We start from the raw sequence: 17,358 nt of genomic DNA, 5'->3' as shown, positions 1-17,358 counted from the left end.
ATTGAAACTCTGCTTAAATTGCAGCAGCCCTCACACTGCAGGGGGACTGAACTGCACAGAATAGTAGCAAGATCATAGGACTGCAAAGGTGGACTTTAAGCCACACCCCTGCACACATTATACATGACTTGCACTCCATGCTGCTTGACCACATTGCAAGATCTAGCCCATTAAGTTTAACATTTCTTCATATAAATTGTTTTGATCTGCGTTACCCAGTTGTCTTCTAAGTAACAGCAGAGAAGGACTAAGAAATACCCAGGTAGCTCTTTCAACTAAATACTCTTTTCACCAGTAGGTTTTTGCCTGGGAATCAGTTGATTTCCATATGTATTTTTATTTTTTTCACCCCTTTGGAAAAAAAAAAAGGTTTCTTTCATAGTCACACTTCATCAATGATTTTTTGCTGAGATACAAAGGAGAAAAAATTAATGTTAATTATGTCAAATAATGTTAATGATGTAAAAGATCAAAGATCCCAAAACAGAATGCAAGAGCCAAAACCTATCATTGTAGCTCAAGAAATCACTGAACTACTTTATGACTCTCAGTGAATAATGCAGAATATTGCTGACTCTTTGTGAACAGATGTATTGTAACAAATAATGAACAGTTCTTTTCATTTCTTTAATATATTTTCTATGCCAAAAAAGTGCTTTTTATGTTCTTTATAATTAGCAATCACAAGGTGTTTGGATAACCACCCTGCAAAAGTGTATACTGTATATAAGAAAGTAATGTCATGTAGAGTATACATTTTATAACTGTACTGGATAACCATAAGACTACTGGTTTTCAAAAACACATTGATTACAAATGTATCAGTGTTAAAAACATAGCATATAAAGATAACAATTCTTTATTTATTTTCAGGCATATTTTGGATAAACAGAAAACAGGTCCTTCAAAACTCACAGGCAGAGATATGTCCTTCCATATGATACATTTCAAGGTTGCTCTACTTTTGCCAAATCACATGTAGAAATAACTTTCACACATCTGATGGACATACTGAACCATACATTTTGTTGCTTTCTGGAAGTATTTATAAAGTCATTTTAAGTCTCATAGACTATGTTCCTATAGTGACTATTTAGTAATATTATATTTAGAACATGTCAATCCTAACAAAAAAATTAAACATTTTACATAGGTTGTTTAAGTATTAGGAAAATGTATTTAACTAAATACTAGTGTATCTTTATCCTAGTTTCTGGAAGCCCAAACTAGTAGATCCATTTTTCTGCAAGACAAAGAAAAGACTGATAAGAAGCATCAGAGCAAATATACAATCAACGCTTTCTAAATACACAAAAATGAAGGCAATTGAATTGTTGTAAAGAGATATTGGGGGCCAGATACTTAGTGGTCAGATACTATGGGTAGGCATCCCCGTGCTAGGGTTGGGCTTCCTATGGGTAGGCATCCCCACCCCAGCAGTAGGGTTCTTATGGGTAGGCATCCCCTCCCTAGCGTTAGGGTTCCTATGTGTAGGGGACTTCGGGCTAGGCTTACGATTCCTATGGGTAGCAGTCCCGGCCCAAGTTTTAGGGTTCTTATGAATAGGCATCCCTACACTAGGGTTAGGGTTCCTATTTGTAGGCATCCCTGCCCTAGGGTTAGGGTTCCTAAGGGTAGAGGACTTGGGGCTAGGGTTAGGGTTCCTATGGGTATGCATCCCTTGTTAAGGTTGCAGTTTCTATGGGTAGGGGAATTGGGACTAGGGATAAGGTTCCTATGGGTAGGATCCCTGCCTTAAAGCTAGAGTTCCTATGGGTAGGCATCCCCACCCTAGCATTAGGGTTCATATGGGTAGGGGATTTCGGGCTAGGCTTACGATTCCCATGGGTAGCCATCCCAGCCCAAGATTTAGGTTTCCTATGGGTAGGCATCCCTACACTAGGGTTAGGGTTCCTATTTGTAGACATCCCCGCCCTAGGGTTAGGGTTCCTATGGAAAGGCATCCCTGTGCTAGGGTTAGGGTTCCTATAGGTAGAGGACTTGGGGATAGGGCTAGGGCTCCTATGGGTAGGCATCCCCTCATTAGGGTTGGGGTTCCTATGGGTAGGGGAGTTGGGGCTAGGGTTAGGGTTCCTTCAGGTAGGCATCCCCGTGCTAGGGTTAGGGTTCCTATTGGTAGGGGATTTGGGAGTAGGGGTAGGGTTCCTATGGGTAGATGACTTGGGGCTAGGGCAGTGGTTCTCAAACATTGTGTCAGGACCCCAAAGTGGGTCGCAACCCTTTTTTAGTGGGGTCACCAGGGCTTGTGTTAGACTGGCTGAGGCCCTGGGCCCAAACCCAAGCACTTGGGGCTAAGGCTTTGGCTTCAGCCCTGGGCAGTGGGGCTCAGTTTGCAGGCCTCCCGCCCAGTGATGCAGGCTTTGGGCTTCAGCTTTGACCCCTTACCAAGGGTGGTGGGCCTCAGGCTTTCACATTTTCCCTGCTGCCTGGAGTGGCAGGACTTCATTGGCCTCAGGCTTCGGTCCCCTTCTTGGGGTCATGTAGTAACTTTTGTTGTCAGAAGGGGGTTGCGGTGCAGTGAAGTTTGAGAACCTTTGCCCTAGTCTGTAATTCATTTGTGTATATATGGTTGCCTGCTTTAGCCTTGTAAAAAATCTCTCATTTCATTTAATAATTAATAAATCCTTAGATAGTTTACTATTCAACTGGCTAAAAGCATTGTCTTTGGTGTGAGATCTAAGGTACAAAATGACCAGGGGTAAGTGACTGGTCTCTTGGGACTGAGAGCGACCTGAATATTTTGTGATCTTTTGTGTACAGCAACTAACTATCACTAAGTCCAGCTTGCCTGGGTGGCAAGATAGACTGGAATGCCCAACAGGACTGTCTGTGACTCCATGGTAAGATTGTTATAATGTGTTAGGAATTCACACTTGTTACTGGGATAGAACATACAACTAGTTTGGGGTCTCTGCCCTGCTTCTTGACAGTCTGCCCTGAGGTTGGCACTCACAGCTGTGAGCCACTCTAGACAGTGTGACAGATGTCACCAGAAACAGTCACTGAAACAAAAATTGTATTGCATTTTTTGAAAGATACTTTGGAAATTTGAGAGAGAAAACAGAGCATTTAATCCAATCTGCTACAGTGTAATCTTCCTGCAACTTACCTTTAATTTTGAAATAGCAGGGTTCACAATGCACAGTATTTCTGTAAATCCAAATGCTGTCTCCTGCTTTCAGATCTTCCAGAGGTCTTTTGCACACTTCACACTTTAACACATAATTATATGCACAGTCTTATGTAAAAAACAAATCCAAAAAACTGTCTAATATTTATTTAAGCTCCATCACGTAAGCATCCAAGGACAGAGTTGTGGCCAGTAGTATTTTAGTGTCACTGAACACAATCTCTCCAAGGAATAGCAATCCTAGTCAGCACAGTCAAATTATTATTTTCATGTGGTGCCCAAGGTTCAGTACCTTCTGCTTCGCAAACTGTAGATTTTCCTCCCCAATATTCTTAATTCCCTTTTCCACTAGTGTGGTTCAGATAAGTGTGCTGTTTAACAATCTTGACCTTTATGAAATAGATAGCTGAAACATAGGAGCCACTTCCCAAAACACCGGCCATGCAAGACTGGTTCAGAAACTGAGCTCTGAGTGCGAGAGTGAGAGTGAAGGTGCATGCAGAAATACCACAAAAGGAGACAAAAAAGGCAACAAGGAAGCACCAGACACAGAAGCACTGATAGTTTGCCACTGAGAAAAAACTAAAAGCGTTGACTAGAAAAGAGTTTGGAACTGTGAGCAATTAGATTATCCCCTGTTTGATTCTTACTGTGTTCAGGGAAATGGGACTTTACATACATTTGTAAATAAACATGATTGCGTGAAAGAAATACCTGACTCCATCATCAATTTCTCTCCTAATAGAGACAACCCACAAGATTCCCCATTTTGGCTAACTGTTCACGTCAAAAGGGGTAACTTCACCTATGCTGTGCTGCCCAGCCTCACTAACTCCTACTAGTCCCTGGAAAATACAGCTCCTTCATAAGATTTCCAGAGCATAGGTAAAGTTCTGTGATATGTAGGGGATAAGACTGCAAGTTAATACAACTGAAGGCTTCCTTGCAGGATTAGTGGGTAGGAGAATCTGAAGCAATCCTGCTGGTTCCCTCACCACCCATGTGGCCAGAAGGGGGGGAAAGAGGTGCATGGTACCTAGGCAAAAACTTCCCTCTCCCAATGCAGGCTCTGTTCTGCTCCTGGAGGCAGAGGTGCTAAGGCCTACACATTGTTTTATGATATATGTAATATAATTCATGTTGTTCAGGATATATGTTTATTTCTATTTCATGGCAGGAAGTGAAACCCCTTCTTACCTTGAAGCAAGTTGAGTGACAGCAAATCTGTAAGGCATCTAAGATCATTTTGGAATCTATGCCCAGTGGCTTCCGGCAGTATGTACACATATCTTTTTCAATTATAGTCCTGTGGGTACATAATATAACATCAGCTGTCAGAAAAGCAGCTACCATTGAAATCAAGCGGGAGAACTGATTAATTTAGTATATTACTGTGGAAGGCCATTAGTATACAGCACATCAGTCAGGAATGTAATAATGATGCATCGATATTCCATGTTCTAATTAATGGTAGTGATGTATGCACTGCAGGGATGGGCAACCTGATTAATACATTTACCAGGTAGCAAGAATACTGGCCTTATTTGGTGAGCCGAATGATTCTAAATAGGAGTCAGAACGTATTCTGTTGCTGGCTCCCTGGGAGTGTGCACACTAAGGTACCCTAGTGTACCCAGCAGCTGGGAGGGTGTTGCTCAGCACAGGTAGACAATATCTCTGCTCCAACTAGCACACTAAAATAGCAGTGTGGCTGCAACAGCATGGGTGGTGGGTCAGGCTAGCTACTTGAATATGTACCTGGGGGTCACACAGATGAGATTGTACTCGGGCAGCTGGCCTGAGCCACCATCCATGCCACTATGCCCACACTGCTATTTTTAGCACACTGGCTCAAGAAGTTGCTGTACAGACATACCTTAAGTGGAGGGAGCAAGGATGGAATTAGGAGATTTTAATGTCTCAGAGAAGCAATCCCAGCAATTTGATAGTTGGATTTAGACTCTCATTCAAGTGCCCAATCTTGCACTGAGTTTTGGTGCAGAAGCAGCTGGAAGCAGTTTCCTGCTCTCACTGCTGTGAAATTAACATGTGTACTGTTTGGATCATCTCAGTTCTCTCTACCTTTTCTTGTCATATTGCTCCCAATATTTTCTCTAGACATCCTCATCTGCTGCTGCTGCTGCTGCTGCTGTGCTGGCTGCATAAATTGAACTAATTTTGCTCACACCCACAAAGGGCCGGTGCAAGGAAGTTTTGCGCCCCGCTCCCAGGAAAGTCCACACAAACAGTTAGTGTGCAGCAGGCTAGTGTGAGGTAGATTTGCACTCCAGTTTGTCGCCAATTTACTGTTTGTATAGACAAGCCCTAATGTAATGTAACTTATAATGCAGAGCGCAAGGCCATGGAAATGGCAAGGTTCCATTGAAAGGCAGGCCTGTCTGAGTAGACAGTCTGATCACAATAGTGGTGGCTTCCACTGTGCTTGTTTGTCTGTAGATATGGGTGCTATTGTAAAATGTCAGTGTTCCTCGATAGCACACTTACCGATCAGAAGTAGAGTAAACAGTTTTGATAGACTTTCCAGTGACATTTTCTTTATATGCGTCATTGGGTGATTTGCTGTAATGCAGTGAATGATTCACAGTTAGCAAGCAATACTTTTGACTTTTCAAGGCTTTACTGCAATAAGGAAAATGTGCAGTTCATAAATGCTAACCCATACCCGAACCAGTGGTCACATGGTAAAAATAAATCGAGAGATGAGTTTTGTTTTTTTTTAACACTCAGTTGAGAAAATAAATCTCAGTTTAATGTAAATTAAAACAAAATACCAAGTTTTATGCTGTGCTGTTTTATAATTCCTTAGCATTTCAAACTGAAATCACAAACCCATCAAGCAAAATCTGAAATATGATATTTTGACTGCTTGTGATCTAAATGTTATAGTTTGATCAGTTATAAGGTCAGAAGAGACCACCATGATCATTTAGTCTGACCTCCTGTATTACCCAGGCCAAAGGACTCCCCTGAATTAATTCCTGTTTGAACTAAAGCATATCTGTTAGAAAAAGCATCAGGAGCCAGAGAAATGCCACGTTTTTCCACCAATACTAGAAGAGCTGCCCTTTTAGTACTAGCCAATCACTTTTTGCTAAAATTGTGATGTATCCCTAGAAGTACAGTGAGCACCATTAAAATATAAAGTTTTTCATTACAGAATGGTATGTCTAGTTACCACAGTAATTGTAAAGCTCCTTATACTGAGAACAGGAAATACTGTAGTAAATTTAACTATTTTGGGAGCTAAATGTTCAGTTTTTTTTAATAGAGCTTGTTCTGGCTACTTTACTGTCAAGAATAATTTCACTGAGCACAGCAATAACCATCAGTTGGGAGGCAGGTAAGAAAGTCAACCTGCCAAGCAAATTCACAGGTTTTGAACTTTTCTGAACTTACTTAATAACCCTATTTCCTTAGGACTACATTGGTACTACCATAAGGTAATAATTACAGTTTGTATCACTGTTTTTTAATACAGTTAAAAATAACTTTATAGTAGTGGTTACTACTTGTATTAGATGCCTTCTTTCAGAGAGTGTAAGGGTGGTTTTGTGATTAAGGCACTGATTGGGACTCAAGAAATCCTGGTTCCATGCCTAGCTGTGCCACCGACTTCCAGACTCTCATGGGAGTTCCACCATGGCAAGACATCTCTAATTTGCACTAGAAAACTCCACAGGAGCCCAGGTGGCAGAGACTGCCCCAAAGGGATACAGTGAACTGCATCCCACAGTCTGCACTGATCATAACACTTTGCTCACCTAGTGCTACCTACTTTTCAGGTTGTGTTGGCTTTTGAGGAGAGGCTGTGGTTGCCTTGCATCATTGCAACCTCTCTCCAGCGAGCTTCCCTCTACTGAGAAACCTGTGCCTTGCTTTACACCAGGGATCGGCAACCTTTGGCACATGACACGCCAGGGTAAGCACTCTGGCGGCTGGGCCGGTTTGTTTACCTGCAGTGTCTGCAGGTTCGGCCAATCGCGGCTCCCACTGGCCGCGGTTCGCCACTCCAGGCCAATGGGGGCAGCAGGAAGTGGCGCGGGCCGAGGGATATGCTGGCCATCGCTTCCCACTGCCCCCATTGGCCTGGAGCGTTGCCGATCCCTGCTTTACACCAAGCTACCACAAACCAGGTCTGAATTTAGCTTGCCATGGTCTTTACTTTAATCACAAGTGGCCAGGTCTGAGAGGTTGCTATGCATGTGTAAACATACATATAAGTCAGAGTCTCCTGTTGATCTCTGCATTTTTATATCTGTATTTTTTTCAGTTGTACCTGGCCTCTCTGAACTTCTCTCTGCTGTTCCAGTTGTTTCTCTCCAATCTGCTCTCCAACTACCTTACATTAATCTTCCCTATCTGATATTGGGATGTTATGATAGTTCAAACCTTAAAACTAAATCAGGGATGGAGATGTCATTATATGTACTATGCATCTGTGATGGGGTCTGCTTACCCTGCACTAGCCCAGACAGGGTTAGGCCCATATTATTGACAGCGGAAGTCCTGCCTCCCCAGCAAGGCTGGGCATGCTCCAAATGCTCTAGCACAGGGGTCAGCAACCTCTGGCACGCGGCTCGCCAGGGTAAGCACCCTGGCGGGCCGGGCCAGTTTGTTTACCTGCCGCGTCGGCAGGTTCGGCCGATCGCGGCTCCCACTGGCCGCAGTTCGCCGTCCCAGGCCAATGGGGGTGGCGGGAAGCCGCAACCAGCACATCCCTCGCCCGCACCACTTCCCGACGCCCCCATTGGCCTGGGACGGCGAACCGCGGCCAGTGGGAGCCGCGATCGGCCGAACCTGCCGACGCGGCAGGTAAACAAACTGGCCCGGCCCGCCAGGGTGCTTACCCTGGCGAGCCGCGTGCCAGAGGTTGCCGACCCCTGCTCTAGCAGTATAAAGGGAGGAAACCCAGCTCATTCTGGGCTGGAGGCCGCAGGGGAAGAACCTGTCTGGGAAGCTCCTGCGGAGGGCCAGCCACAGCTCCTGACTACGCTGGGAATCAGAGCCTCCCTGGACCCACCTGCACCCCGGCGACTGGAGGGGCGACTGGCCCCTCCGACCACAGCAAACCCGACATCTCATGGGACACCCCAACGCAGATTTTGGTAGGAAGTGACCCAGGGAGGGTGATGGAGTGGTACCTCCCACCCGGGAAACCTCAGTGTGTTTCGGTAGGACCCTCGCACTGATTCAGTGGCAAGTTGCTACGCCACTGGTAGGGCCCTGGGTTGGGACCCGGTGGAGTTGGGTGGGCCTGGGCCCCTCCACCGGGGCCACCACACCCCTTGGTGGGCACCCCAGCTTTATAGACTCTGGCCGCTAGGCCACGCTGCCCTGACCCTAGGGGCTGCTTTATGGACTCTGGCAGGTAGGCCACGCTGCCCTGACCCTAGGGGCGTGGACTGTCACAGCCACGCTGCTCTGACCCTAGGGGTGTGGACCGTCACAGCATCCAGTACTCAACATAATATTCATATTGGGTGCACTATCCCTGAAAATAACATTGTTTATGCTTAAACTGGTATTTTCAGAATTATTACATAAATAAAAATTATTGAGAAAAATTTTTTCCAGTACCTATTCTCCTCATATGTCCTGGTGTACACAACGTTGTCCTTTGGACTTGAGTAACTGGTCGAAGTTTTATTGCTGAAATACACAAACACATGTATAACTACATCTTTAAAAAAGATTAACTATATATATACAAAGCAATCATGAGAGACTGTAAATAATAACAAGGATAATTCCTAAGCCTGAATTTCACTGGTTATTTTAGGCTCCAATCTTGCCCTCACAAAGTTCCAGGGAGCCTGGGGCCTCAGTCAGCAACTGAGTGCATGTTTTTTCATATGATAGCAGGAAACTGTTCACTACATATAATGGAAATGCACAAAAATAATGAACATTGGAATGAAATCCAATCCCTCTTCCCCCTCAAAATTCCATATTCGGAAGAATTGTTTTTAATTTCAATCCTGCCATTCTCTCCTTAATTTGCCACGTTGCTACCTGGTCTTGCAGTACCTATAGCAAAATACTTAGTACTCGTCTGAAGAATTAACTATGTAAAAATAGATAGAACAACATATGAGGACATTTCACTTCATTTAAATACTTTTAATTAATTAAATCTGGCTTTCTATTCACAGTGCCAGTAAAGGGTACACATTCTATCAAGTTTAAAGGGAACAACACTACATGCTGTAGCTCACTCTTTGCCTGCTATTATTGTTTTATTTCCATTACACTACTCAAAGCTAGTCACAATGTTACAAAAGCCATGACAACTGAGAAATTGTATGCCAGCTGCAAAATGTTGATGAATGTTTGTGTTGAATATTTATTCTGAGTCCTGAAATTATGTTTCCTTTCACTCTTGGCCAAATTGTCGCCCAGGCCTATGTGGCAATGCACAAGTGTAAGAGTAAGCAAGAACCCTCAGCATCCAGTTGCAGATGTAGGAAGAAGAGCAGGGACTGTACACCTGGTTCTTCCTTCCGGGTGGAGAGGACAGGGATGGGTGGAGCCTTGGCTCCAGCTGACACAATGCACCTCCCATTCCTCACTACTGAGTGGCATCTTGCACTGCTACGGATAAAGGTCAGTAGCAGAATTCTTCCACTGTCCTCCCTGACAAGGAGCAAGTGAAGACAAATTAGAGGATTGGGCCAAAAGAAACCTGATGAGGTTCAACAAGGACAAGTGCAGAGTCCTGCACTTAGGACGGAAGAATCCCATGCACTGTTACAGACTAGGGACCGAATGGCTAGGAAGCAGTTCTGCAGAAAAGGACCTAGGGGTTACAGTGGACGAGAAGCTGGATATGAGTCAACAGTGTGCCCTTGTTGCCAAGAAGGCTAACGGCATTTTGGGCTGTATAAGTAGGGGCATTGCCAGCAGATCGAGGGAAGTGATCATTCCCCTCTATTCGACATTGGTGAGGCCTCATCTGGAGTACTGTGTCCAGTTTTGGGCCCCACACTACAAGAAGGATGTGGAAAAATTGGAAAGAGTCCAGCGGAGGGCAACAAAAATGATTAGGGGGCTGGAGCACATGACTTATGAGGAGAGGCTGAGGGAACTGGGATTGTTTAGTCTGCAGAAGAGAAGAATGAGGGGGGATTTGATAGCTGCTTTCAACTACCTGAAAGGGGGTTCCAAAGAGGATGGATCTAGACTGTTCTCAGTGGTACCTGATGACAGAACAAGGAGTAATGGTCTCAAGTTGCAGTGGGGGAGGTTTAGGTTGGATATTAGGAAAAACTTTTTCACTAGGAGGGTGGTGAAGCACTGGAATGGGTTACCTAGGGAGGTGGTGGAATCTCCTTCCTTAGAGGTTTTTAAGGTCAGGCGTGAGAAAGCCCTGGCTGGGATGATTTAGTTGGGAATTGGTCCTGCTTTGAGCAGGGGGTTGGACTAGATGACCTCCTGAGGTCCCTTCCAACCCTGATATTCTAGGATTCTATGATTCTAAGAGGAGTGAAGGAATTATGGTTCAAAGTCACAGTTCCTTCCCTTTATTCCTCCTAGGGATGTGAAGTTATGGACTGCCACTTACACAGGACCGTGCTTAAAGGCACAGTCTAGCCCTGTGTTAGTAATATGGTTGTGCTGTTTGCTCCTGAAGAGTGACTATACTCATTTTCATGTTTAAACAGAAATATCACATCACTGGGGCTTTCATTTCCTCATCCAGAGTGTTCTTTCATTCAGGCAGAATGATACATTGTTTATTTGTTGTCAAAAGATTTTTAATCATTTGATAATCCTGTTATGACTTTGTGCAGAAAAACATGTTATTTCTTATTTTCACCTGCTTTCCTGCTACCCTTCAATAAGTGGCAAGCTGGTACTTTCTCCAAGCTTCCAGGGCATAAATTTGGTCAGTTTTCACTGAGATTTACAATACTAAGTGTCTGTAGTTACAGATCCTAGCTAAAGGAAGAGACTCCAGCACTGAAAGGGAAGCATCTTTTAAAAAAATCTATTTGCTTCAGCCTATGCATGGCCTGTAAGGCAGAAAACTCAGTACAGTTCTGCTGAGAAAGGTGAGAGATGACACAAGGTGTCTCTGCCCACCATGTGCCTTGGAGCAGTGTAACCTGGAGGTTCTATCCATAGCAGCATGGAAGGAGGTATCTGGGTGGGGCAGAGAGTGTAAGGGCACAGCCAGTAAATATATCCTTTGTTTCTCTTGCCACTCCACAGGCTGGTGGGAGGATTCCAGTCTCCATGGAACTTTCACGCATAAAGGCTGTTTGCCTGGATTTTGTGTAAGGAAAATGCTTGAGGCATTATTTATTTAATCTTTGTAACTCATTAACTACCTGGATCCTCTGTTGTCATAAGAGTAGTTTGTGTCAGATCGGTTATTTGGAGCACTAGCAGAATCAGAGGGTTGCTCAGTTGTCCTAAAAAAACAATGACAAGACAAAGATTTATGACACAAAGTATATTTTTAAATCATGCACAGTCAGACCACTTTCAGTGACACTTGAAGGCACAATGTGGCCGTGTGTTACTAACATTAGAAAGTGAACAAGAGACATTTTTTCTTTCCTTTTCTTTTTAAAAAAAAGGGTGTGAATTTAGCGGTAATGAAATGTGGCAGATTGGCAGCCCAGCAGATTAAATCGTTCTGCATTCCCCCAGACATGTCAAGCTGTGGTGGCAGCAACCATGCAAGTTTTCTCATACTTCTATGGTGACCTGGAGGGACCATCTGTAGGTTGTGAGCCAGTTGTTCGGTGTCCATCCCCAATCAGTGCCTGTCAACTCTAATGAGGGTGGTGACAAGGTTGCCAATTAGTGTTTTGTGGTGGTGGTTTTGTGATGTGGACATTTATCAGTTGGCAACTGGACTAAGACCTCTAAATAAAGGATGGGCCAAAATAAGAACCATTTTATTCACCCCCCAACTCCTAAACTTTGGAAAGGGTTATTCAGCTGAAGACAACCCAGATCCAAACTGATCTTAGTACTGTGGGTCTATTTTCTGTCTGAAGTAGTCCTGGCTCTAGTTTGCTCATCACACACCTCCATCCTTTTGTCCAAGCCCACTCCCTGGCACATCCACTCTCACAACCTGTCCAACGCTCAGTGATGTCACTTACTTGGGGAAGGGCTTGGTGGCTTTTACCAACTACTCCTCCTTGTTTAATTTCAGGGAGTCCTTATTAGCCATTTCAGGGGGCTCACTGAATGCTCCCTAATCCTTGAAGAAGCTAATAAGGAGTTACCACCTAGCCCTCTTGCCCTGAAGACATCAGGAGGGTGAAAGCTATACAGACCATTACCCACACTAAAACAAGACATCTGCAGGTATGCGGTCAGCAAGGATAGGGGCAAGAAGAATCCCTTGTGGGTCTGTGAATGAGGGCAACAGGGGAAGAAGGAGAGAGCTGGGGAGAGTGGGGGGATAAAGAGGCTGTGCTTCCACCAGACAGGGTGCACAAATACATACACAAAATCTGAAAATGAGGCCACTAAAGAAACCAAAAGGCCACAGAACCTCATGCCAAGATGACAACAGCAGCTAGTTTGGTATGGAGATGTTGGAAAGGAAAGTTTATCACAAGACCTGTTGTGGCAAGGGGATTGTGTGGGGATACAATGCTGTGGGTCTTGTTGGGGCCCTCTGTAGACTTGGATGCACATCCAAACTTTTACATGTTTTTCTTACTAATTGAATGCCAAACTCTGTAAGGTTCCCATTAATAGTTTTCATTTCTACTGTCAAATTGTTGTGTTGATGGTGGGGTTTTTATATGTTATCTATATTTCTGCAACGTTGGCAATGGATTTTTGGATACATATTACATTTTAAATTGGGACTTTAAAATACCAGCACAGAACAGATATACAGATTTTGACAACAAAAAATAAAGAATCAATATTGGGGTTATTTTTTTTTTAAACTCGAGTTTTGTTTCAGTTCAGGAACAAGCCACATGGAAAACAGAGTCTAAGGCCTGGTCTACACTAGGCTTTTATGTCGACTTTAGCGCCGTTATATCGAATTAACCCTGCACCCGTCCACACCAGGAAGCCATTTAGTTCGACATAAAGCTCTCTTTAAATCGATTTCTGTAATCCTCCCCAATGAGAGGATTAGCGCTAAATTCGCCATGGCCATATCGAATTAGGCTAGGTGTGGATGGAAATCGACGGTAATAGCTCCGGGAGCTATCCCACAGTGCACCACTCTGTTGACGCTCTGGACAGCAGTCCGAGCTCGGATGCTCTGACCAGCCACACCCCCGGGAAAATTTGAATTCATTTTCATTTTCCTGTCTGGGCAGTTTGAATCTCAGTTCCTCTTTGGACATCGAGGGGAGCTCAGCAGCAGTGGCAACTATGCAGAGCTCTCCAGCAGAGATGGCCGTGCAATCTAATAGAAAGAGGGCCCCAGCATGGACTGATCGGGAAGTCTTGGATCTCATCGCAGTGTGGGGCGATGAGTCCGTGCTTTCAGAGCTGCGCTCCAAAAGAAGGAATGCTAAGATCTACGAGAAGATCTCCAAAGCCATGGCAGAGAGAGGCTACAGCCGGGATGCAACGCAGTGCCGCGTGAAAATCAAGGAGCTGAGACAAGGCTACCAAAAAACCAAAGAGGCTAACGGACGCTCCGGATCCCAGCCCCACACATCCCGTTTCTACGAGGCACTGCATTCCATCCTGGGAGCGGCCGCCACCACTACCCCACCCCTGACCGTGGACTCCGAGGATGGGATATTGTCCGCGGCCGGTTCCTCGTCGGACATGTTAGCGGACGGGGAAGATGAAGAGGACGAGGCAGTCGACAGCGCTGGCACCGCTGATTTCCCCAACAGCCAGGAGCTCTTCATCACCCTTACCGAGATCCCGTACCAACCGTCCCCATCCCTTACCCCGGACACAGAATCAGGGGAAGGATCAAGCAGTAAGTGCTGTAAACATGTAAACATTTATTTAAAGCAGAACGGTAATATTTATACTATTAACAATGTATATTTATAAAAGTGCTGTAAACTAGTAAAAAAATAATCAGGTACAAAACAGGAATATTTACAAAGGTAACAAATGGGTTTTCATGATTTCTCTGTCTTAGGCTCTTCTCAATTTAGTCCCAAGTATTTTAAAAAAATTTCACAATGTCCGTTACTACATGATTCCCAGGCCCAAGACGCTCCACTCCAAAGTCCCAGTGCACCTACGCGAAAATCCGGTCAATGTGGCCGGGGATCGACGAGAAATCCTCGTAGGAGAACTCCTCGTAGGTCTCGTGGAGGTAGAGCTCAAGCCTGTTGATCAGGTTCCGGGGTAGGGCGATCTTAGTGGGCCCTCCGTGGTAGCAGACATGTCCCCTCCACGCCACAATCAAGTACTCCGGGATCATCGCACGACATAGCATGGCGGCATACGGCCCCGGTTTCTGCATGCTTTCCCGCAGCATGCGTTCTCTCTGGGTGTCCGGGATCCTCAGGAGGGTGATGTCGCTCATGACGCCCTGCTTTGAATTAGGGAGGGGAATGTTAGTATTGGGACTGCTTTACAGCCACGCGGTGGAGGGAGAGGGGCAGCATACAGGGATCTTTCCCTGGGACAGCCGCGAGGGGGTGGGACAGGGGCAGAGTTGATGCTGTCCTGATTGCTGGCAGCAGAGACTGGCATTGCTTTCAATGTGAAAGGAGGCCAGTGCTACTGCTGGAGTTTTAAGCAGCCACAAGTCTCCGGCTTACCATTATTGCCCGCTCCAGAAGTTCAGGTCTCCAGCCACAGTTCTCTGAACACTCCAAGACCTACGCAAGTCCACAGGCACTGAAGGCGACGGCCGAAAATTCGACCTTGTCCTGAGTGCGCATGTGAGAGGTTCAGTGCATGGTCTTGTTCACAGAGAAAGACTAGGTTCTTTGTATACAATTTCATTTATCTGTCTCAGGAATTCACTCCCTTTTTACAATTCACACAGACACATCTGCGACTGTCTCCCAACCCAGCCTGTCAGCACACTCCCAGAGGCTAGCGCAGATTAGGCGGAGGAAGAAGAAGACGCGTGAAGACATGTTCTCAGAACTAATGGGCTGCTCCCGAGCCCAGGCAGCCCAGCAGACACAGTGGAGGGAGAACTTGTCACAAATGCACCGAGCAGTCATGGAACGGGAGGAGAGGTGGCGTCAGGAGGACCAACAGGCTACTGAAAAGCTGCTTGGACTAATGAGGGAGCAAACGGACACGCTCCGGCGCCTTGTGGATGTTCTGCAAGACCGGAGGCAGGAGGACAGAGCCCCGCTGCAGTCTATCTGTAACCGCCCTCACCCGCCACCAAGTCCCACACCACCCTCACCCAAAGTCCAAAGAAGGAGGGGCGGCAAGGGCCGTTAAAACTTTCAGTCAACCCCTGCAGACTGCTCTAGCACTAGAAGGCTGACATTCCCCAAAATTTCATAAGTCCTTTCCTACCCACCTCACACAAGCCCCCGTCCAAGTTTCACCCCCCACGTTTCATGTCTGGTTCGCAATAAAATGTTTGTTTCTGTTCATTACTGTTTCAGTCAGGTTCTTTTGAGGGAGAGTCTGTCTGGAGGGGGGGAAGGGGCTTGGTAATTGGACAGGACAGTGACCTTTAGCAGGGTACAGAGGCGGTGTCAGGTCCAGCATCAGGACACATACACAGTGCAGTCACTGGTTACCCTGGTCAGTCTGGGAGGTGTTTTTCATGTTCTGGGGGGGGGGGTTGCTCTGTGACTTTGTGGCGGGGGAGGGCAGTTACAGATCTTATGCAGCGGTCCTTATCCTGGCTCACAGATCCACGCAGCAGGGGATCTGTAACCCTACCCCCCCTGCCAGAAAGTCACATAGCCGACACATACACACAGTCCCCCCCAGGAGTGCTGGCAGGCTCCATTGAAATAACCAGTCCACCAGTGCGGAGCCTGTCATTCCGGGAGTTTAGAAGCATCATTTGCCTCAGAACACTAAACCCGCCCCCCGCCACAGTCTGCGTCCCCGGTTTAAAATATTCCCGCGAAAACAGCAATACAGACAACGGTGTTCATTAACAAAATAGAAATGATTTTATTTTTTGGGAAGGGGAAGGGGGTGAAGGGGGTATGTAACTGGAGAGGATAGTCCAAATGAACTGGGTAAAGAAACGGGGGCAGGTTCAGCTTTTCTGTCCACAAACTGAAAAGTCACTGGTTGCCCTGCTCACTCAGGAACCTAGCTTTCAAAGCCTCCCGGATGCACAGGGCGTCCCGCTGGGATCTTCTAATGGCCCGGCTGTCTGGCTGGACGTAATCAGCAGCCAGGCTATTTGCCTCTAGCTCCCACCCCGCCATAAAGGTCTCCCCCTTGCTCTCACACAGATTGTGGAGCACACAGCAAGCTGCAATAACGATGGGGATATTGGTTTCACTGAGATCACAGCGAGTGAGTAAGCTTCTCCATCTCCCTTTGAGACGGCCAAAAGCACACTCCACCACCATTCTGCACTTGCTCAGCCGGTAGTTGAAGAGTTCTTTTTCTGTGTCCAGGGCGCCAGTATAGGGCTTCATGAGCCAGGGCATTAGCGGGTAGGCTGGGTCCCCGAGGATGACTGTAGGCATCTCCACATCCCCAAGAGTTATTTTGTGGTCTGGGAAGTAAATACCTTCCTGCAGCCGTCTAAACAGACCAGAGTTCCTGAACACGCGAGCGTCATGAACCTTGCCCGGCCATCCGACGTAGATGTTTGTAAACCGTCCCCGATGGTCCACCAGTGCTTGCAGCACCATTGAAAAGTAGCCCTTTCTATTGATGTACTGGCTGGCCTGGTGGTCCGGTCCCAGGATAGGGATGTGAGTCCCATCGATAGCCCCACCGCAGTTTGGGAATCCCATCGCGGCAAAGCCATCTATGATGACCTGCGCGTTTCCCAGGGTCACTACCTTTGGGACTAGTACCTTCACGATTGCCTTGGCTACTTGCATGACAACAACCCCCACGGTAGATTTGCCCACACCAAAGTGGTTCGCGACTGACCGGTAGCTGTCCGGCGTTGCAAGCTTCCAGAGGGCTATGGCCACTCGCTTCTGGACAGTGAGGGCTGCTCGCATGCGGGTGTCCTTGCGCTTCAGGGCAGGGGACAGCAACTCACAAAGTTCGAGGAAAGTCCCCTTCCGCATGCGAAAGTTTCGCAGCCACTGGGATTCATCCCAGACCTG

The 17,358-nt window shown here is 46.2% G+C and overlaps 1 protein-coding gene across 1 annotated transcript in view; it reads right to left on the bottom strand.

Annotated features, from left to right (window-relative positions):
* Positions 1–1,198: 1,198 nt before the first annotated feature.
* SCEL (sciellin) overlaps positions 1,199–17,358 on the bottom strand; it is a 63,243-nt gene continuing 47,083 nt past the window's right edge. The window contains exons 15-19 of the mRNA XM_026656298.1: positions 8,750–8,821; positions 5,657–5,731; positions 4,349–4,457; positions 3,131–3,233; positions 1,199–1,243 (exon numbers count right to left, since the gene is read on the bottom strand). Of these exons, the coding sequence (XP_026512083.1) occupies positions 1,227–1,243; positions 3,131–3,233; positions 4,349–4,457; positions 5,657–5,731; positions 8,750–8,821 (376 nt within the window). The 3' untranslated portion in view covers positions 1,199–1,226. The remainder of the gene's footprint in view (positions 1,244–3,130; positions 3,234–4,348; positions 4,458–5,656; positions 5,732–8,749; positions 8,822–17,358) is intronic.

This window comes from Terrapene carolina, unplaced genomic scaffold (assembly GCF_002925995.2).
Source record: "Terrapene carolina triunguis isolate 2854851 unplaced genomic scaffold, T_m_triunguis-2.0 Scaffold21, whole genome shotgun sequence".
Taxonomy (NCBI): Eukaryota; Metazoa; Chordata; order Testudines; family Emydidae; genus Terrapene; species Terrapene triunguis.
This window is presented reverse-complemented; position numbering and strand designations above follow the sequence as displayed.